General features: G+C 43.2%; 2 protein-coding genes across 14 annotated transcripts; both read right to left on the bottom strand.

The window, feature by feature from the left end:
* Window positions 1-124: 124 nt before the first annotated feature.
* lactb (lactamase, beta) lies at window positions 125-8,174 on the bottom strand. 2 transcript variants are annotated; one of them, XM_056417032.1, is made up of 6 exons: window positions 7,645-8,174; window positions 7,472-7,538; window positions 2,021-2,211; window positions 1,632-1,941; window positions 1,371-1,536; window positions 125-737 (listed from the first exon to the last, which is right to left on the bottom strand). In XM_056417032.1, exons 1-6 carry the CDS (start codon window positions 8,017-8,019, stop codon window positions 212-214), a joined length of 1,635 nt encoding a protein of 544 aa, XP_056273007.1. In that variant the 5' UTR covers window positions 8,020-8,174; the 3' UTR covers window positions 125-211. The 2 variants fall into 2 exon arrangements, with proteins under 2 accessions (XP_056273007.1, XP_056273008.1); XM_056417033.1 differs by having other exon boundaries at window positions 7,657-8,169.
* Window positions 8,175-9,703: 1,529 nt separating this feature from the next.
* On the bottom strand, window positions 9,704-20,775 carry tpm1 (tropomyosin 1 (alpha)). Of its 12 annotated transcripts, none has more exons than XM_056416069.1 (10): window positions 20,538-20,773; window positions 20,058-20,183; window positions 19,749-19,874; window positions 16,876-17,009; window positions 16,404-16,521; window positions 15,333-15,403; window positions 14,473-14,548; window positions 14,175-14,237; window positions 13,982-14,051; window positions 9,704-10,553 (listed from the first exon to the last, which is right to left on the bottom strand). In XM_056416069.1, exons 1-10 carry the CDS (start codon window positions 20,649-20,651, stop codon window positions 10,471-10,473), a joined length of 981 nt encoding a protein of 326 aa, XP_056272044.1. In that variant the 5' UTR covers window positions 20,652-20,773; the 3' UTR covers window positions 9,704-10,470. The 12 variants fall into 12 exon arrangements, with proteins under 12 accessions (XP_056272044.1, XP_056272038.1, XP_056272037.1 ...); XM_056416064.1 differs by lacking the exons at window positions 9,704-10,553; window positions 20,058-20,183 and adding exons at window positions 11,621-12,396; window positions 13,380-13,458 and having other exon boundaries at window positions 20,538-20,772; XM_056416070.1 differs by lacking the exon at window positions 9,704-10,553 and adding an exon at window positions 13,376-13,458 and having other exon boundaries at window positions 20,538-20,775.
* Window positions 20,776-22,214: the final 1,439 nt, after the last annotated feature.

Raw genomic sequence — 22,214 nt, 5'->3', positions numbered from 1 at the left:
GAGATGAATGAAGGAACTGATAAGTCAGCGGCTTCTTTTTGTGCTAAGAGTTGTGGTGAATTGCTTCTACCTAGTGGCAGAATGTAAGCGTTGCAATGGCAGTAATTTGAGTTCACTTTGCAAATTGCCTTATCACAAATTTATTGTTTCCTGGTTGATCGGAAATACTGATGTAAAATATAAAAATCCCACTTCTGTAAATAATGTCCTCTTACAGGCTTCTGGCTTTGTCAAACTCATGTGCAATTTTCAGCGCTGTGCTGTTGAGTCCAACTGACTGCATGTTCGTGATGATGGTGACCACCACTCCCTGAGGGAGGAGGGGGGTCCGTCCTTGATTCTCATCCATCTCCTCACTGGGTAGCACCAGGAGGACACTGCTCGCCCCCACGGCGCCTCCTGTGTGTGACACATAGTGCCTACGCTTCCTGCACTGCCCATATTTCTGGAGTTTCTCCACCACCAGCCAGCCTTGTGCATACAGTCCATCCTTGTCCCAGCTTGCCTCTGTCCTGTCCACTGGTGACCAAAGATCTATGGCAGTTTGGGGTTTGAGAAAGCCAGGAAGTAAGCCCTCGGCGTCCTGCAGGTGGGCCACCTGGTAGCTGTAGAGCAGAGCGTGACCGAACAGCAGCAGGTCACCCACGGTGGAGAGGAAGCCGCCTCCTGCCCACTTGTAGGAGTGGTCTACATATGGGCAGTTCACCACACGGCCGCTCTTGTTGATGTGGTAGAATCTGTGGAGGAGCATCAACAATTGCTTTTTTAAAATCGAGTTATTCACTCATGAAGAAAAAAAAACGTGAGTATCTAAACACCCTCAAATAAATAACTAAACTTATATATCTGATACATTTTAGTATCGTGACTGCATCCGGCACGGGTATCGTAGGTGATGCACCCATCGCATAATTTAACAGCTCATTAACGCTACAAAAGGAATAACAACCACCATGTCACTCGCCACCCAATGTGCACATTCTGCCTGATCAGGACCGCACATGTCAAACTCACAACGGAGATGAAAAAGCTTGTCAGCTCCCGAAAGAAGTATCACTGCGTCTGAAATCCACGATGACGTATATAGCCAATGAGTGAACCATTCTTCTTTTTTCATTACACAGTACAAATCGTGCAGGGGCTAAGCGGAGTATGTAACATTAACCAGAACTAGAAAGTTCTATGGCTTTCATTCCCTGTTTCTATTTGTTCATGTTTCACACAAAAGGTGTAACATGAGCCAGAACATTCAGCAATGATATGAATCATATCCCGTCCATCCAGGTGTAGTTGCATACAGCTGGACTCATTTGTGACATTATGTCACAGCAAATTGTACATCGAGTGACATTAAAGTCTTTATACATTACCTGGAGCGGTGGTAAACAATAGGGTCATTCTCATCGGGCACAGTGTGAAGCATTCCCAGCTCGTGGAACATGTTCATCATGACATCCAGGAAGCGCTGTCCAGCAGCTCGCTCCACAGCAGCACCGAGCAGGGTAAAGGCGTGGGTGGAGTACAGAAAAGTGGTGCCTGCACATCATTAAAAACAACAAGTCAATCTTACTCATCAATGAATTGACATTGTATCATATTTGAATGATTTATCAAGCAGATGTGTGATTTACCAGGTTTGAAAATGAGTGGGTCGTCCTTGAAGAGGTCCAAAGCCTGAGTGACACTTTCAAAGTTGTCCTTCAAGTAGTATTCCTCATGCTCAAACTCTTTCTTCTTCTCCTGAGTGGCTTCTTTGCCTTTGGTGTTTTGTTCTGTTGCAGGTGTGTCTTTGTTTTCAGATGAGCTCTTTTCATCTTCTTTCTTTCCAGGCTTAAAGAGACGCTTGGCTTTCTCCTTGGACTCCTTCACTTTCTTTGCATCCTTCTCATAATGCCGTATACCACTCAGGTGGGACAGAACCATACGAAGGGTGATTGTGACCTGCGATGAATGACGTGCACGTGAGCTGAACGGTATAATATCAAGAAGAAGACTCTGACATTTTGTTCGAGAAACTTACATCCTGTCCATTAAATTGTTTCTGGGGAAAGTCTGGGACATATTTCTGGACAGGGACATCGAGTTCCAGTTTCCCCTCCTCACACAGCCGTGCAGCCGCTGCAGATGTGAGCGGTTTACTGATGCTGGCGATCCGCATCACTGTTTCTGGGCTGCACGGAACCCGATTCTCCAAGTCAGCATAACCGAGGCCTGAATGACGGGGAGACTTTAAATGCACCCTATATAAATGTCAACGTGTTTTTAGAGGATTCCATGTATTGCGCATTTTAAACCATGTATTGTGGAAGTCCACTGTCATTTAATGTGTTATACATTTCAGTATAATAATAACATTTTAAAAAGTTGACAACTGGGAGGGATCACGTGTGTTCCTATAGAGCGTATTCACTCACGTGACCACAACAAACTCTGGCGGCCATGTTGGGGTCCCACCACGGCATTGTTTTGCTTGTTTGTATGCCGCTCTTCCCTTAGAAATGACCATTATATCCTGAAGGAGACACGATTTCAGTTCAAAGCGGTGTGCCTTGTGATTATGGTACTGTGCCTCATTGTTGGATGTGGGACTAATGATTCAGAATATGGGTTTATCAGCTCAACAAGACAGGCTATTACTTCAACTTGTCATGCATCTACTTCGGCTTCACTCGGCGTATGAGCGTTACGACTGTTCTCATGTGTTTCTGTCGATACATCGGGTTGTGGGCACGTTTCCATTGACACTCGTCAATAATCTCTTTTTGCTTTTTCGCCGAGCGAAAATCAATGTCTTTCACTTGCGCAAAAGGAACTGTGGATGGAAACTTGGGAGGAAGCCATGAACATGGCAACTCCGCCGGTGTGCGGTATTAACTGTTTTTTGAATTAACTGGTTTTGGTACGCGTGCATGAGGCAGATGTGCCGTAGGAGTGGCCTCGAGTTGCCTCTCAGGGAGAGAGGGCGAGTGCAATCACTGGCACCGACAACTCACTGGCACCTCACTGGCACCTCACTGGCAACTCACTGGCACCTCAGTGGCAAGTCTGTGGCAAGTGCCACAGACTTGCATAGATAATGTATTTTTTTAGACTTACTTACAATATGCAATACGATATTGCTGTACAATACTGCTCTACTATATTGAATATTGTTTTGCTACTACTACGTTTCACTTCGTAATATATAACACTTATATACCATGATATGTATAATGTACCCGCCTTTCTTTAATAATAAAAAATATATAATTAAATTTTTTACCATGTCATACTGTTATACCGCCATGAAATTCTACTTTGAGGAGATGCCACTGTTAGTCTAAAGTGTAAGCACTGGCACTCAGTGACACTTGCCGGCACTTGCCAGCAGTTGCCAGCAGATGCCACTACTAGTCAAAAAGTGCCACTACTAGTTAAAAAGTGCCACTACTAGTCAAAAAGTGCCAGCAGACGGAGGGTCGACCGCAGTGACAAGTCTGCGACGATTTAGTGACAAGCTTCACTGAAGTGCCCGGACAGCGGAAGAAATCACTTTCATGATCACAGAATGGAGGAGCTGCGGTTTAGCTAGATTGATAGATAGATAGATAGATAGCTACAATAGCTAGATACACAGATGGATATATATATATATATATAATTAGTGTCTTTTTGTAGACACTTACTTACAATATGCGATAGTGCTGTACATTACTGCTGTACTATATTTAATATTGTTTTGCTTCTACTACGTTTCACTTCGTAATATATTGTAGCGACCCTGTGAAGTGGCTGTCAATCAAAGTGTGGCACCGTGCGTGCTGGTCGAGGGGGCGTGCCTGTGATTGGCGGAGTAGAGGGGAGGCGGGGTTAACCTATCGGAAAACGGGAGTTAAGGGTGGTTGACGGGAACCGTTGTTGTTGACTTTCGACCTGCTAAACTGAGAGGAACACGCTGTATGTGTTGGTGGATGCCCAATAAAGGGAGGATTAATAACGTCGTCCCGTCTCCGTGTCATCAGTGCCATAACGTCCGAGACGTTACAATATCATGGTATATAAGTGTAATAGATTACGAAGTGAAACGTATTAGTAGCAAAACAATATTAAATATAGTACAGCAGTAATGTACAGCACTATCTTATTGCATATTGTCAGTAAGTGTCTACAAAGACACTAATTAATATATATATATATAATTAGTGTATTTTTATATATATACACACACATCCATCTGTGTATCTAGCTATTTTAGCTATCTATCTATCTAGCTAAACCGCAGCTCCTCCATTCTGTGATCATGAAAGTGATTTCTTCCGCTGTCCGGGCACTTCAGTGAAGCTTGTCACTAAATCGTCGCAGACTCGTCACTGCGGCTGACCCTCCGTCTGCTGGCACTTTTTAACTAGTAGTGGCACTTTTTGACTAGTAGTGGCATCTGCTGGCAACTGCTGGCAAGTGCCACTGAGTAGCTGTGGCAACTACTGGCAAGTGACACTGAGTGCCAGCGTCGCTAGGGGGATCTCGCCCCTACTGCTCTCAGGACCCGTCTCGACTAACTAGGAAATGCACATTTCCATCGCTTAGCCTCTCTGTCACGTTCTTTTTATGTAACGCTAATGTTTTAAAGACTAAACACGGATGACTTTGCTGTAAAATGTGATACCTGTTCGGGAGGCTGTAGTTGAGACGCCGAGGACAAAGTAGGTGACTCTGCTGGTGCCTGTTCAATATTCAATTCAATTCAATTCAGTTTATTTGTATAGCCCAATTTCACAAATTACAAATTTGTCTCGGAGTGCTTTACAATCTGTACACATAGACATCCCTGCCCCAAAACCTCACATCGGACCAGGAAAAACTCCCAAATAACCCTTCAGGGGGAACAAAAGGGAAGAAACCTGGAGGAGAGCAACAGAGGAGGATCCCTCTCCTAGGATGGACAGATGCAATAGATGTAATGTGTACAGAAGGACAGATTTAGAGTTAAAATACATTCAATGAATATGACAGAGTGTATGAATAGTTCATAGTAGGCATATTCCACGATGGAGACCTCCACGATCCATCAGGCAGATGGCGGTGGGGAGGAGGAGTGGGCGGAGTCTCAACAGGACAGTGGCGTAGTCATGAGCAGGAATTCCACGACCCAGACGATCCATCAGGCAGATAGGATCTATGCCGTCTCATAGGGTCCGATGACCCCATGAGACGAGAAGTCAAAAGGACTTCCGGGAGAAAGCAGAGTTAGTAACGTGTGATTGAGAGATGAAAATTCATCCTTAAGGAGAGAAAAAGAGGAGATAGGTACTCAGTGCATCCTAAAACGTCCCCGGCAGCTATAAGCCTATAGCAGCATATCAAGGGCTGGACCAGGGCAAACCTGATTCAGCCCTAACTATAAGCTCTGTCAAAGAGGAAGGTCTTAAGTCTACTCTTAAACGAGGTGACTGTGTCTGCCTCCCGGACTGAAATTGGAAGCTGGTTCCATAAAAGAGGAGCTTGATAACTAAAGGCTCTGGCTCCCATTCTACTTTTTAAGACTCTAGGAACTACAAGTAGTCCCGCATTTAGTGAGCGTAGCTCTCTAGTGGGGCAATATGGTACGACAAGCTCCTTAAGATATGATGGAGCATCACCAATCAAGGCTTTGTAGGTTACGACTAACTTCAATAAATACTTGACAAAATGCTCTTGTTGTCAGTCTGATATTTATGTTATACGTCGTTATCTGACGTCAAGTCGATGTGAGACCAGTTTACTCTTAATACAGTGTGTAATGAAGCATGTAGCCCGTTGTTTACACCCAGCTCGCCCACCGCTGTCAGCTGGGAAACTGATCGACTCAGATTAAGTTGTGATACCACAACAAGACTTTGTGCTGTCTTCACATCTCTTATGTTTTATATTCGAGACTACGGATCAACATATATCCTCGTAACTATACTCTACCCTGTGCAGCACTCACTGTCCAGATTAAACATGACTGTTACCTGTTGTTTTGTTACGATAAGGACACACATAACTACACACAGGAGTGAGCGTGTCTTTTGACACATGACGGGGGAGCAGCTTGCTCCAGCCTTCATTTAGGATTTCGACGGCATTAACGAAACGTTTTCCACCTTCATGACTAAAATATCACTTGAATTCTTAATTGTGTGGCCAGCCAAGAACACAGAGAGGTCAAACAGTACAGGTCACTTATTTACTTTATTTAAGTGGCATAAATCACAGACACAATAAGGCAAAGTAAATATGACAAACTTAATGTGGTCAATGCCCATGGTTCACGTCAACATGCTCCATGGTGGTCGGCAGTGTGTTGGTCACAAGTTGATCTGGTGGTTCTCTGCTTCGTGGTGACCAGTGACCGCAGTGCACGTTATTTAATTGTGCGAACAGAGTATATCGTGTCGCTCTTGGCCTAGTGGTAAGATCCCCGTCAATTAAACTTTTTTCCTCCCAAAGACATGAGTTCGAATCCCGTAACATCCTTATATATATTTTTTGTTGTGGTTTTTGTACTACAGAGTTATGCTACGTGATACATGTTTGCACAAAACAGACTCCCAATTGTATGTTGATTAAGTGTTTATTTATTTGACCAAATGTATTTCAAAGGAAGGGCAGTTTGCTAACTTCCTGTTTCAACCATAAACAACACGCGACGCTTCAAGTCGCTGGACGCTTTCTCTTCTCCATCGTCTCCTCCGGTATGTTCAGACCAGACACGACACGAGAAGGTTTCTCATTGAATTGTAGAATTAAACATTGCGGCATTCGCGAGGACAGCTACGTGTTCTCCTGCTATTATCAACATCTGCCGTAACTATGACAACAACAGACGCATTCGACCGAAGGTCGCCAGTTAACAGGGACTCAGGTTGAACCGTAACACCGGCGTCGGAGCTCTGCGGCGACCGCGATCGACCAATCAATCACGATCGACGTATTGAGCACCCCTGCATTCGAACATTTAATAGCCGAGAGTTTTTTTCAGCGTGAGAAATACGATGTGTGGCGGGAGTGCGTGAGTTAAGACCGAAATGCTTGAGTCTCACGCTCAATGCGTGACAATTGAGAGCCCTGCAAGTATAACGCAGAAATAGTTGTTAATGTCCCATGGTCGATAGCGGAAATGTAAACGGCTTTACAGGAATGTGACCGGGCTATGTGCCGGTAACTAGCGAATTAACCACAAAGTGTTGAGCGAGTAAAATCAGGTAAAAAAGCGTTGCGAATATTCAATTCCAACCGCTGAAATCTTTCTTTGGTAATGCAAAAGGACATGAGGTGGCTGGGCTCTCGCATAATCAAATAGCGGACACGATAGCCAGGTCAACTTCTTCTGACATTTAATAAGTGGACCCCAAGATGGCGCGATTGAGATTCTGACGTCACGTGAATACGCTCTATAGGCAAACAGAGCTCAGGCTTTAACACTTTTTTTTGTTTCGTTAACAATTTATTTGGCTGATTTGGCACCAACCTTCACTCCAGACTTCAGCTCCATCCACAGAGACCCCCACCACCAGCCCGGGGGCCCCGACCTCGGTCTGCATGACAATAGAGCAGAACACACACTGAAGGGATGCCGGGGGACACTGAGGTGAGGCGGAGAGCACAAGGAGAAAGGAAAGGGCCCTTCAAGCGAGCACGTACCTGGACGCTTACCTTTATCCTCTCCACAAGGTCCCTGCTAACTCGGATGGCATCGCTGTATCGATCCGCCTGTGCGTCTTCGACTTGATCCTCACAGGAGCCGCTGGCTGTGTCCTCGCGGTATTTCAGCCCGAGGGCGATAGCGATCCCCGCAGCCACGCCACATATCCAAATCCTGGACTTTGACCTGTATTTAAAAAACTCTGCGTTTGACCCTCCGACCCATCGGGTTTGCTGCTGAATGAAAACTATCGGCTTATCGAACTGCTGCTGCTTGACTCGCGCTCCGCCTTGCGACGTCAGCAGAGGAGGCGCGCGCGCTGTGAGGAGGGCACGTTTAGCACAAAGACGATTTGGCAAAAACAATCGTGACATTGTTGAATGTGCTGCTTCTCTTGGCTGCTTTTCGCGATCCCTCTTGTTGCTGTTGGTGTTGTTATTCTTCTTCTTCTAGGTTTACGGCGGTTGGCGTACTTGTTGGTGCATTACCGCCACCTTCTGCCCCGGATCAGCCAAAAATACTTACACTCTTTCCCCCAAAGCAAACCAATCAGAAGAAATCACACTCAAAATAAAATACCACACATACCACGTTCACCTATCTTTTATCCTCCATGTTTTACACTCCAGACTATAAATAAATAAATGTAAAAAAATAAATATATATATATTTGTATTTATATAAATATATATATATTTTTAATGTATTTATTATTAATAATACAATATATATATCCTAACCTGTGCTCCCTCACCCATGCTCTTTTTAATGTGCACCCCTAATTCTTCAGATTATTCCTCATCTCTCTGCATCTCATATCCACTACAACTCAAAACTAAATGCTCTACTGCCTCCTCTTCTCCACATCTCTCACACAACCCTCTCTGGTGTTTTTAAAAATCAGTTTCAGTGTTTTGTTTAGTGCTTAATGGTCCAACTGTAAACTTGTCAACATTGTTTCCTCTTTCCGGTTCAAACTACTTACCCTGATAACTTTGACACTCTTTTGAATAAGATAAAAAACGTCTCCCTTTCTCACCTTCTTTTTGCCACATTCGGTTTATATAGTACCCAAATAATAGACTTGACCTCTGCTTTACTGATATGAATTTGCATTTCTAGATTTATTTTCTTTAAAGCCCTCTTTGCCAAGTCCTCCTCCCTCTCCTTCCCTACATGCGCTTGAACCCACAGGAATGTAACCTGACCTTATGGTTAGTTATTATTGTGGCCGACTGAAGGACTTCAGACAGTATATCTTGACGTCTGTTTGAATGAAAAGATGTTAAACTTGCTGGGCTGTGGATAAGTCGGAGCACATCAACACCTTTTCATATCTATTTTTCTCCACCCGTCGTCGTGCAAACAGCACCGCCAGCATCTCCACTGTGTAAAGCCCGAGCTGATCAGATGTCCTTCTGTTGATTCCTCTTCCTTCAGCTGGTATTGCCATCCCCTGTCACTCCTGTCTCAGGTTTCTTAGCACCATCCCTAAACTCTTTCAGTACATGAATGCACCAAATCCACTTTATCCTTTTCTTTCCTTTTGACCTCGAACAAATACCAGTTGATATCAGACCTCTCAAGCTCCATGGAGCCAGCACCGGGTAAACTATTTAGCAATGTCAACCTCCCAGACACTCGTGATCTTCACTCCTTTTGTATCCTTAGGAATTAGCCCAATAGTTTGCATTTCTTTGAATCCAGCAGCATTTCTCCATGCAGGACGTTTGTTAGAGACATTTTAAATGCACCGCTACTCACAATGCCCATGCCTCAATCACATCAACTTTCCCAATAAGAGATTTGGCTGCTGAGCCAATAATATATATATATTACCGTAATCCAACACAGATCTTAACAAGGCCACATACATTATTTTTAACAAGGAACAACTTGCTTCCCATTCCCTACCAGTCACACATTTAATCACATATTTTTTTACTATTTTTCCTGATATGGTCTGCCCATATATATATATAAATTATAAATTTGGATCTAGACAAAATGTTATAAAAATATATATATACACAAACACAAATCACAAACAAAGTTAGAAACCTTTCAAAACGTGCTTTTTATTTTTATAATTTGTACATTTCAGATATAATAAACACTTGAGACATCTACATTAATACAATGCTAAAACAATGCACAGCCCGATGACTGAAGTCAGACTTTATAGACAAGATGAACAAATGTTGAACCGTGGTTTTAAAGGATCTAAATATACTGTAATGTATTAGCATTGTCCGTTATTGCTTAACAATACAGTAGCACCAGTATACATGATGACAGGCAGAGACAATTTATACTATAACTTGTAAGGAAAGCTTCCGGGAGGAGGGCATATATAATTTTTTTTAAACATATTTTTTCTTACAGAATTTAGGTTCAACTAAGTGCAACATTTCTCCACGTTGTCCTTCTGTACGTGCATAATCTAGATGGAATGGAACGTACCAGATCGCTTCAACGCAGTAGGAAACAATCTTACAAATGTTACTTTACCAAATTACTTGTCAAAAAAAAAAAAAAAAATCTCAAGGATTGCAAAAGGCAGACATCGTTATAAGATTAAAACTGGCTTGCAAAAAAATAAATTGTTTCTCAGTTTAGGCTTCATCAAAGGGAAAGGTTAAGCTGTATTTGCCCTTATCTTTACTCCTTGGTCACGTTCCGCTGAAGGCAGCACGGTGAAGTAGGAAATGCATTTGGTCGTTTCCTCTCCACCGTGGGCAAGGCATGAGGAGAGGGGTTGATGGGAAGCAAGGTGCATGTACAAAAAGCCAAAACCACAGTGCGTGCGAGGTCAGACCGTGCTTTCACAAATTATTCAGTTCCATTAGAGTCTGGTCCAGCATCTGGTGCATATCGAGGTTCTCTTCCTTCGATTGTGACAGTTTCTCTGTGAGAACATCAAATGGAGAAGTTATCATCTCACACCAGCGAGCACAATGAGTAGTTAGCCTGCATTAATAATCAAGCTGGCTGCATCACGACAAAACAGTTTGAACCTACACGTCATGGACAGACAACAAGAGCAACACATTGAGTAAACAAGCTCACATTATGATGTGCAAGCCACCATGCAAACCGGTTACAAACACAACAATCCATACAAAAATATTGTATATCATAATACTAGATTGCAGGACTATATATATTTGAGTTAATCCCTGACTACACAGCAACACATAGTTCAAGCAGTGCGGGCATCGTACATGGTCAATGCAAACGGAAGAACTTTGGATCTTGCTCTAGATCAGATTGTCACACACACACACACACAATGGAAACAAACAGAACACATTCACGCAATTTAGTCATCATTCAATGCCAGGTGCAGTTCGTGAGTGAGAAGGCGGTTTGTCTGAAGTTGATGGTGGAGGCGATCTTTGCAGTCAGAAAGCAAGTAGAAAAAAAAGAGAGAGGACAGAAAGTCAGAGGAAAAGAGAAAAGGCCTGTTGACACCTACCTGTTTACAGAGGCCATCAGTTACTCGTTTACTTTATAAAACACACGGCTAGTATCTGAATAGCCATTAAATAACATAACCAGACAGTGTTTTGATGTTGTGGTTTTTGAGATGGGGTTTTATGATCAGAGTGAAACCAGAGGAGCAAATTGAACTGGAAAAGGTGAAAAGGTCAAATGGTGCCTTTAAATAATGTTAAGATAATGTGGGGAAAAAATAGAATAAAAAGAAAAGAAAAAATGCAAAACTACATATATCTCTGACTTTTGCTCTTACCATTCTCTATCAAGTGCATCTTATCATCTGCTAAAATATGGCTGATCAATATCCAAACTGATCAACCAGTTCTTGTGGGCCGACAATGCAAGAATGTGGCTCGCCTCTTATTCTGCAGTCCTATTTGAATTATATCACCTCAAAAACACACACCAGAAAATTGCTTATTTCTGCTTCTCGCTCTGGAGTTACAGGTCACAACTTTAATGAAAACACTCAGAAAATGAGATTGTTTTTTTATTCAAATATATGACAGGATACCACGTATCATACAAAGGTCATGTCTCAAAATCACCGATAGCAGTTTACTCCAATTTCTTCAGCAACCAGATGAGGCTCAACACATCTTACATACTGTTCTGTACTCCACCACAACGCTTTACTCTTCTACTTCACCTCTATCCCGATAACAATCCAACACTAACTCCCTACCCTTCTTAAGTCGTTCTACTCTGCTCCTCCCGTCACAGTACTAATACATGTTGAAAATCAGAGAAGACAACTTGGCTCAGCCCTCAGTCAAGTACCTGGAGCTGTTCAAGCTTTCTGTGCTCGTGACACGACTGAGATATTCCTCACATCAGGTTGACAGAACAATATTTGAAGAAAAGAACAAGAACAAAGAAAAGCTGGGTGAAGCTCAACTACTGGCGTGTTGAGATGCAGAAAGAAAAGGAAGATAAGAACTTAAAATCAAGGCTACTTGTTTTTTTTAGCCACTTGAAAATAAATAAATTAAAAAGAAGGAAAAAAGGACAGAGTAAAGAGATACAGCTTGCATAGAAGGAAGGACGTTTATTTTTTACACAATGCAGAAAGATTCTAGGAGTCTGTACAAGTGATGATATGCAAGTAACTTCGACATGAGGATGAACACATGAGGAGGAAAGGAAAGCGAAGACAGAGAGGGATGGGAAAATTGAAAGATGGCTGGAGAGAGCAGACAGATGCCACTCAGCCGGCAGGAGGCGTCTTTGATGTGGTGTGAAATATTTATCTGCGTGGGAGAGAAGAAGTACAGTGAACCAGGGGGTCGGCGGGGGACCTGACGGGGATTTGAGATGCGCACCACAATCCACCAGAACCACGGGAGTCACGGCACAACCAGACTTCACAATGGCAGGGCATTGTGAGGGACGGCACACACTCGCAAACACAATCTGGAGGTCGGAAACAACTCCTTCCTCAGATTTACATCCAGACCTTTCTGGTAGCACCAGAGGAGCGTCGCTTTACCGGGTGGATACTCGACGCTCTGTCCACCTCCCGCAGAAGGGACTCGCGTTGGGGCACACAACTAATTTAGCAAAACTGGGGACTCGACGACAGTGACGGTAAACTGTGAAAGTTAACCTTCAAACGGGTGCAACGACGGAACAGAAAAGGGGATCTCGCAACACTCGGGTGGCCTTTCTTCTGGACAAAGTAGGCGATGTTAGTCGAAGAGGAAAGACGAAACACTCATAACCTCGAGTTAGAATCGTCATTGAAACACAAATACAAAAGACAACTTCCATGCATTGACAAAATGTCAAAGTATTTAGAAATGACTATGAATCTATAAATAAACGCATATACTGACAAAATCAGCAATGCATATTACTCAAGTCCAGTTTACAGTATTCTTCAAACATCAATGATACAAAGGACATCCAGCATCACAGCCACACTAACATAGAAGTGTGACGGGGAAACCAGAAGGACTTGTAATTATTGCTTGTGGACTTCAAACAAAGACATGGAATACCACAAGGTCTGTTTTAAGACATTCAACTTTAAGACTATATAAACATAGCTGCGTATCCATGTTCAAGTGTGGGGACAGATACAAGGGTTGGAAGTAGTTGTTATAACGGCGAGAAAGAAATATAAGGGAGGACATGAAGGTGAGGTAGCTGGTGTACAGAAAACAGAGGTGCAGGGGAAGGGAGAGGGGGGGGGGGGGGGCAGAACAAGCAGGCGCAGCAAAATGAAAATTACATGGAAGTCATGTCGTTGAGGGCGTGGTCCAGCTCCTCGCTGATGGCCTTGTACTTCAGTTTCTGGGCATACAACTCATCTATTGGTGGGCCGTGGGTGAACGGGGAGGGGTAGGTGGGGACGAAGGTGAAGGAGCGCATGGCAAGGAGGTGAAGGGTGAAGCGTCCAGAATATCGATGAGAGAGAGAGAAAAAGATAGGAAGAGGTGACAGAAAGAAATAATATTGAAAACAGGACAAAAAAAGGAGAACAAAGTGACACCAGAAAACAGAATGGAAGCGATAAAGGTCAGGAAATCCCTCAGCGCCATCAAGAAATGGACCATATCTTTCACTCTCAGCCCTTAGCCTTCGGCATGACTCCTTGAACACTAAGTCAACATGTAGGCCTGATATCTCTGAGAGGAATCAAAGCCACCTTGAAACTGAAAAACAAATAAACTATAAACTTAATAGAAAAAGAAAAGAGCCATGATGGCATTAAGAGGGAAACAGAAATAAAGTTCAAGAGCAAAGCAAATAATAGGCTGAAGAGATTTTTGTGTTGTTCCATTTCTAAATAACCAGAAAAGCATTCTGGAGTGAAGAGCAAACAAATCCTACCTTCCAAGTCGTCAATGGTCTTCTCAAGCTTGGCTACTGATCTCTCAGCGAACTCAGCACGAGTCTCAGCCTGTGTTACAGGGACAGAAGGAAGAGTGAGTCCCACCCTCGGAGTGTGACGCAGCACCTGTGACGTGTCTGAATGACCCCGGAGTCAGCCTGCGACCCCCGCTAAGGCCTTGTGAAACTCTACCTCCTTCAGCTTGTCGGTGAGGACCTTGATCTCCTCCTCGTATTTGTCCTCCTTCTGGGAGTACTGTGGGACAAAAACAATGACGGGTGTCAAACATGTGGACATGGAGTCAAACTCTGAATGTCCTGGTGCATGCAAACACATTTATATACATTTTTTTTTACAAATGTGGATGGATTATGAAATAAAGCTGGAATGAAGACATGGGCTCCCGAGGCCCCTCTGCTCCCCAGCCACCCAGTCTAACTGGGAGCTAAGGGCTTTGACAGCATGCACTTGGCCAGAAGGCTGCACTTACCTTCTCAGCCTGGGCCTCCAGTGACTTCAGGTTGTTGGTCACAGTTTTCAACTCTTCCTCAAGCTCAGAGCATTTGCTGGTGTTTTAGATGAGGGGAGGAAGTTGCGAAGGATAAGCAGGAGGGGGGTAGAGGAAAAAGGACGGACCCAACCAGAGGTGGACACAAACCAGGAAGAAAGAGGGAGAGAGGAAACAAGATAAATAAGAACGACAGGGATGGAACAGGGAGGGAACCCCAAGTACCTTCAAAGTGCCTTAACAGTGCAGGATTGTGAGAATTGAAATAATAAAATGAATAATGTAATCACGCAACGAGTCGTGCGTTGAAATTCAATTGTTAATTTGGTTTAAAGTATTTCCGCATCTAAATATCATGCTTTCTGTTAAATGTGAGGTGTTATTCTTGCACAGTCTCTGCCATGTTAGAGACGCGGAAGAGTCTAACTACCCCGAGTGCAAGAGCATAAAAGAGGAAAAAGAACAAGTGCAGCAAGCAAAGCAGAGGGGACACTTCACAGCATGAATGGCAGTTGGAGGAGCCGCTCATCAAAGAGTTGTGTTAGTTCTTGTTTGTAGTACCTTTGTGACTGAGGAGTTTAGTGATTTCATGCTTTGCTCCAAAACCCTGAGCTCATCGTCCGCTCTCCGAGTCCGTCTGTTTATGGGTGCGCCGCACGTGTGCAAGCCAAAACCATTCAAACCATGGAGAGCATGCAAATAATGAACACATACAATATGAACACAGGGCACACTGTTCAAATAGATACGAGTCTCATACAGAGGATTAGTTCTCAAAGCTCAACTGGTGAGATGCCAGTGCCCTATGTAAGTGCAGCCCTAGTGAAGGTGAGACCTCTTACCCCTCATTCAGCTCAGCGCGCTCCTCTGTACGCTCCAGGTCGCCCTCAATGATGACCAGCTTACGGGCCACCTATAGGTGCAGCACAATAAAGTGTTACAACACAACAAATGACTGACACAACTAGGGTGCGTTTCAGGGTCGTTCCTGGAAGTGTGGCACTCTAATATTTTAGAACCACACTTGGTAAAACTTTACTTAAACCCCCGACATCAAGAATTTATAAGCATGACATGAACATATAACGAATGTTTACAACACACTAATTCGGTGTTTATAAAAGCACAGTATTTGTCAACAACTACAACTTATTCTAGGAAGACACATTTCATAATATTACAACTACTTGTGGTGGAGTACCTTTAACTTGATTGAAAGTACCAATAGAGCTCTGTAGAAAATGCTCCATTGCAAGTAAAATTCTGACTTACTTTAGTAAAAGTGAAATAGTATAGTGTCATCAGGAGAATGTACTTAAAGTATCAAAGGGAAAAGTACTCATTATTCTTAATCGAATATTATCAACTCATCTAACAAACTTGTCTCAGTATATGTATGTAGTGAAGGAGAAAAGTAATGTAAAAATGAATAGACTCAAACGTGTACTTAGTCACTGTACTTGAAGAAATATAGTGGGTTAAATTGCATCACTAATTATGATTGTGTTTTACTATGTTATCATACACCAGTCACCATGAATGGGTGTCCACAGGATATATAATTGTTGGCAAATGCGTTAATAAATTCTTATATGTGCTTATATTATATTGTTTAATAAATTGTGTATACATATATACTGCGTATAAAGGTTTATGTAAAACAAAGGGTTATTTCATACTTTTAAGAAAAACACAGGACCCATGTGAAAGGTGATTTTGGATTCAAACTTCAAATGTTTTGTCATTTTGGGGATTAAGAAATTATTAAACAAATATTTTAGAAATACACCTATTATCAATACGGGGTAACACATCTGTCGCCCAACGACTGGTTGCAGTAAATGAGTGTTCCACATGTGTGTTTGATGCTGCAGAAGTCTTTTGGGGAGACAGCCGGCGGCTGAACAACTCGCCTCCTCATATTTGCGGTCAGCCTCCTCAGCGATGTGCTTGGCCTCCTTCAGCTGGATCTCCTGCAGCTCCATCTTCTCCTCGTCCTTCATGGCCCTGTTCTCAATGACCTTCATGCCTCTGTGTGAGAGAACAAACGCATCAAGAGACGTTAGAGGTCCGCAGCCTTCGGCCTCCCGGAGGACACACAGGTCGAGTGCACAGTAGTGTTGGCGGGTAAATCTTTAATATGACCTTCCACAGCGAACGGCTAATTGCTTTGACAGGAAAAAGGAATATACTGAATACTGAATTTGTGGATGTTAAGAGATGAGTGCACGATCTGACACAGCTAGTGTGCCAGTGAGCTGCAGCACAGAGGTTCCCCTTGTACACCATAGGTACCCCATAGAGACACAAACATAGCCCTGCTACCGGGTCTCTGCAGCGAGGGGGCGAGATCAGAAGTCTGAGTCAACGCTCATGAGAACCCACCTCTCGCTCTCATCAGCTGCCTTCTCAGCCTCCTCCAGCTTGGACAGGGCAGTTGCCAGACGCTCCTGAGCGCGATCCAACTCCTCCTCAACCAGCTGGATACGCCTGTTAAGGGAAGCGACATCGGACTCAGCCTAGGGAGAGAAGAGGAGCAAGCGAGGAGAAGGTTTAGAGGTCGACGTCTTTCACAGACTACCTGAGAATTACGCTAGCGCAGCCGTACAAGTCAGCCCAAAGAATGAACAGTAGGTGGTGGATTGTTTTTTGGTTTGTTTTATGCCAGGTGGGTGACTAATCAGCAATCACTGTTGTTCAAAACCGTTTCTGTATGCAACCTGTTGGGATCAGCCTTCCGTGTACCAGTGCTCCTAATTGACTATTTATTATGACCCAAGATGACAGTCGGTTGAATGCCCTGCCTCATTACTCGACCCCTGAGAGAACATTAACTAGGCTCAAGTCACAGCGAGACAATTAAACTGCACATGACAGCTCTCATGGCACACATACACAAGAGGAGACTCCCTGGATTCATATAGATTCAATTGTTAAAATGATCTGGCATCTTCAGAGAAAAGTCCTCCTGCATTGCTAGGGACTTGGAAAAGATAAGACCTTTCCTATGATGATTCAAACCTGGAGCGTACGTTACTTCTGCCTTATGATCCTGTTCAGCAGGTCTGAGAACAGGCAGCAGCTACCAGTGGGTTGTCTCTGTCTGAGTGAGCAGTGGCGGACCAAAGTGCATCTGAGGTTGTGAAGTAACATGGAAGTACTAATAACCTGCACACGCAAGCAATGCTTTTAACTCCCTTTAAAAACACCTCACGGGTGATTGCCATAAATCCTGAAATAGGCTCAGACTGCATAAGCTCCTGCAGAAAGATTTATGTCCCGTCTAGATAACTGCCGCTCTGTGTACACGAGGGGAAACCACTCTTTTGTACATAGCGTCCTTATAAGGGCAAGTCAAAGAGCACACTCACAGAGCCGACCACCACCTAATGTTGCCACACATGATTTGTAACTTCCTGGTTGCTTAACATTATTTATTCAAATATTTAACCTGCGGTTGGCGTGCCTGCAGAGCAGAATAAACGGAAGTGACTGGAAAGCAGGTTGAGGAGGAGCGGTAACATCAAAGTGCACCGAATGAGATGATGTACCGGGCTACGAGGCAACGCACCGGTGGCCTAACGTTACTAATTAGAAGCTCTTAGCCGAGAGCAGCAGGCTATCCACCCCTCGGTGGAGTCGGCTAGTGTGTGGCGTCTGCGCTGCGTGGAACCGAGAGACACACATCCCGCTAAATCACTGTGTCGCCTTTAATCCAGCGGTACACGTATTCACAGGGACGGCTACACGAGGAGGATGCGTAATATTGCGGTTAATTAGATGCACCTTTCTGGCTGCACGCGCGGTAAAAAATAAAGAAGCTTACTTGTTCCCTGTTATGTTTCTCCGAAAGCAACTCCTTCTGTAACGTCTCGGCTTTCTCTTCAGCACCGCTGGCCTGATCTTGTAAAAATTTGATCTTTCGTTTGACTGCCTCGAGCGATGCAGCTCCGGCCATTGTTTACTCTACAACTATGATTTTTTTGAACGTGTTTTTTCTTCTTCTTTTCTTTCAAAGGCTGCTCTCTGAGCTGCAGCAGAGCTCGAGATGACGTCCTTGATCGTGCGGAAAGCTGCGTGAAGACAGGCTGAACCGTGCGCAGGCTTTCCGGAGACGCTCCCTGCGGTGCCTATCATTTGTCCAGGAAGTACAACTGATTTCAAAATAGACCTGAAAATAAACTATTCTGAAAGATTGTGCACATTTTTTTTGTTTTACTGTGGAGTTATTCTGTATCCCCCCATAATAACTAATAAAATGTAAATAGAAATTGATGAAAAGTAACAATGCATTTTTAGTGACAAGAACACACCCGGTCCATTCACTGTAATTAGCCCGCTTGTAGATATCTAACAGGGCCACATCGCCATCTGCTGGTCGACTGTGTAGTACACATGGCAGTAAAATACTTCTACCGACTACAGGCCATTCAGTACGTCTGCATCGAAATAACTAATCACAGACTACGTTTTAAACTCCCTGGGAGGAATCCAATTAAAGGATGTTTTACAAAGGGTTATCTGGAGGCCACTTATAAACCACACTACACATTGATTCCCCTGATTGACTCTTGTGAACAAAGTGCCTGCTGCGTCAGACAGTCACAGTAACTCGGACACTCACGGGATTCTTTGTCGTGAATTTTTTTTTCTGGGGACCTAAAGTATATACTCTCCAAAGAATGTGGTGACCTTTTAACATGTATACATTTAAATGATTTACAAAATGTAGTTGTCCGAAGAGAATATATATAAAGCATTGATTTATTGAGACCGCTTCCCCCCCTGTACATGCACATGCACCGCCCGCAGTATGAGCTCTATCTTGACCATATAAAGATGTGAGCTATATTTATCCAGGCGCTCCCTCCCTGCGCTCTTTGGACCACTGCGCACCATGCAGGACACTCTACTATTCACTCTGAAAAACACTTATTCCGCCTAAGTCCTGTCAGACTGAACACACCAAGGCCTAAAACACATAGACAATATAGGATATCCATGTTATGAGTTATCCTATACATTAATTGGATTTTAAATTGCAGTCAAACAGCCAACTGGATTTTCTTTGGGCAGACTGAACGTGGTTGCGCATGCGCTCCTTAACATACATCGATAGTTCAATGTCAAGGTGGACTTTGATGCTCAAATGTGAATGAGCATCAGCTGTCGCTGGCCCCCCATCCCGGTGAAGAGTGAAGGTGTGAAGAAGAGCGTGATGTAGGAATGGTGCCTTTGTGAACCCCTTTCTTACTTACATCTGCGGCTTTCTTCTCAGCCAGCTCAAGTTTCTCCTGGGCGTCTTTAAGAGCCGAGGAGTACTTGTCCAACTCATCCTCAGTTCCATTCAGCTTCTTCTGCAGAGCTACCAAATCGTCCTCAAGCTGAGGCGTGTTTCAGTGGCCAGACAGTTTCAGAGGTGATCAGCGAGGAGTTGCGTGAACGCGCACAGGCGCAAGAGCGCGTACAGAGAGACAAACAGGACAGGACGGGAGAGGACAGGACAGGAGAAAAAGGGAAAGAGAGAAGAAAAGTTAGGGAAGCTCATGCACGTCCGGATCAGATACCTTGGTGGCGACCTCCTCAGCGGTCAGCATCTTTTCCTCAGCAGTTTGGAACTCCTCAAACACTTTATCTCTTTCATCTTCAGTAATGCGCAATTTCTTTTCCAACTCTCTTATATCGTCCTCTAACTATACATGCATATAAAAAAACACATCATAAAGTTAAAACAATATGAAATTGAACATGCGATTATTTAATTTATTGTAACATTTCTCTCAAATTTACATTTTCTAAATGATAAAAATCATTTTCTAGACTATATTTAAATCACAAAAACTGTTGAGAGGAGGATTTATAAAATCCCCAAATTCAAGAAGGATGGATTATTCTTTAATGAATCCGCATTTGGGTTTATCCATGAACGTAATTAGTCCGTATTTAGGAAGCGACCCATTTAAAGGGCCGCTGCTTTAAACTAGTATTCCTGCTTTTTTTCTATGGATTTTGGGGATTTTCAACAAAAGAAAAACACATCAGCCGACCTGTTTGCTTCTGTCCTCTGCTGCCTTCTTGTCTCCCTCAGCCTGCTCAGCTCTGTCCAAGGCATTCTCCTTGTCGAGCTTGAGCATCTGCATCTTCTTCTTGATGGCGTCCATGGCTGCTTCTTGTGTTCGGCACCAACAAAACGTCCAAATGAAAACCAAGAAGGGAGTGGGAGAGCGTTTGGGGCGTCTGTGCCGAACTGAACACGAAGCTGGAGTACAGGCCCTGCCTGACTGTACCCTGTCAAATATGTACTTTCAAGGGGGGGTGACTGGATTCCTTTGGACATCGAATACTTTTTCGGAGGGGGCGTGTGTGGGTGCCCGGGGTTTTTTAAGGCTCTGCTCTGTGATTCGTTGCTCCTGAACATTTGACTTTTGATACGCCTTTATATGGGGTGTGATGGACAAGCAGGCAGCTCCCACGGAAAGGCTTCCTAATGATAATGTTACAGAAGCCATTTAATGCATGGACAAGATGCAGATGAAGCTTACTGGATGAGCACACCGTTGGTTGTATTCCTGTGACAACACATTTAAAGGCAGCATGTGGTATTTGTCTCTTTATTGAGTGTCTCATGACACTTGTTTTGTAATTCTCAGAAGAGTATTAAGGAAATCTGAGATACTGTTTTGCTGCCCATGGACATTATCTTCACAGAATTCTCTTGTTTATCTGTGTTTTGTCCTGTTACAGGCTGAGTAGGACCCCCAGCAAGCAGCTGATATAGCAGTGCTACAAGGGTTTGTCAACTTGTAGCCAACTGATGTCATGTGTGTGTGGGGTTGTTTCTGTGTGTCTGTGTGTGTGTGTGTGTGTGTGTGTGTGTGTGTGTGTGTGTGTGTGTGTGTGTGTGTGTGTGTGTGTGTGTGTGTGTGTGTGTGTGTGTGTGTGTGTGTGTGTGTGTGTGTGTGTGTGTGTGTATGAATGAATGTGGTAGCTCAAGCCAAGCATGCTGATTAAGAGGAGATGCCTTTGATAAACCCATGGAAGCTCTAGGGGCATTGTTCAAAGTCTGGGGAAGTGTTCGCCTGATAATGTATCAAAGATCCTCCGTGTAAACTGTTGATGTGTCATTTGACTGTTGTGGCACAACATCCAGCACCAGCTGGGCAGGAGGAGTTTTATACCTCAATTACAGCCGCTGAGCCGCTAATTGACTTTCCCAGGGAATTTAAAAAACCTTTTTAAAAGGCAACCCCTCCCCTAAACCCCGGGGTTTTAAAACTTTTAAAAAATTTAAAAAATTTTTAATTTTTTTCCTTTTAAATTTTTTTTAAAGGTCCCCTTTAAAAAACCCATTTTAGGCTTTTTAAAAAACCAAAAAATTTTTTGTTTTTTTGGCGTTTTAAATAAGGGGGTTTTTTTTCCTTAGGGGTTTCAGTTAAATTTTGGGAAAATTTTAAAAGTGTTATTTTTTTTTATGCTTTTTTTAAAAAAAATTGTTAAAAAATTTTCAAAATTTGGGGGCCCCTTTTTTTATTTGAAATTGGGAAAATTTTAACAAAAAAGGAACCAAAATAAGGAAAATGGAAATTTAAAAGGAATTTAAAGATTTTTTTAAAATTTTTTTTTTTTTAAATGTAAATTTTTTTTTAAAAATACAAATTTTTAAAGGGGGTTTTTTTTTAAAATTTTATAAAAATTAAAAATTTTTTGGGGGTTTGATTGAAAAA

Source organism: Pseudoliparis swirei, chromosome 6, assembly GCF_029220125.1.
Source record: "Pseudoliparis swirei isolate HS2019 ecotype Mariana Trench chromosome 6, NWPU_hadal_v1, whole genome shotgun sequence".
Lineage (NCBI taxonomy): Eukaryota > Metazoa > Chordata > Actinopteri > Perciformes > Liparidae > Pseudoliparis > Pseudoliparis swirei.
The sequence above is the reverse complement of the archived record's forward strand: the minus strand, read 5'-3'. Positions and strand labels throughout refer to the sequence as shown.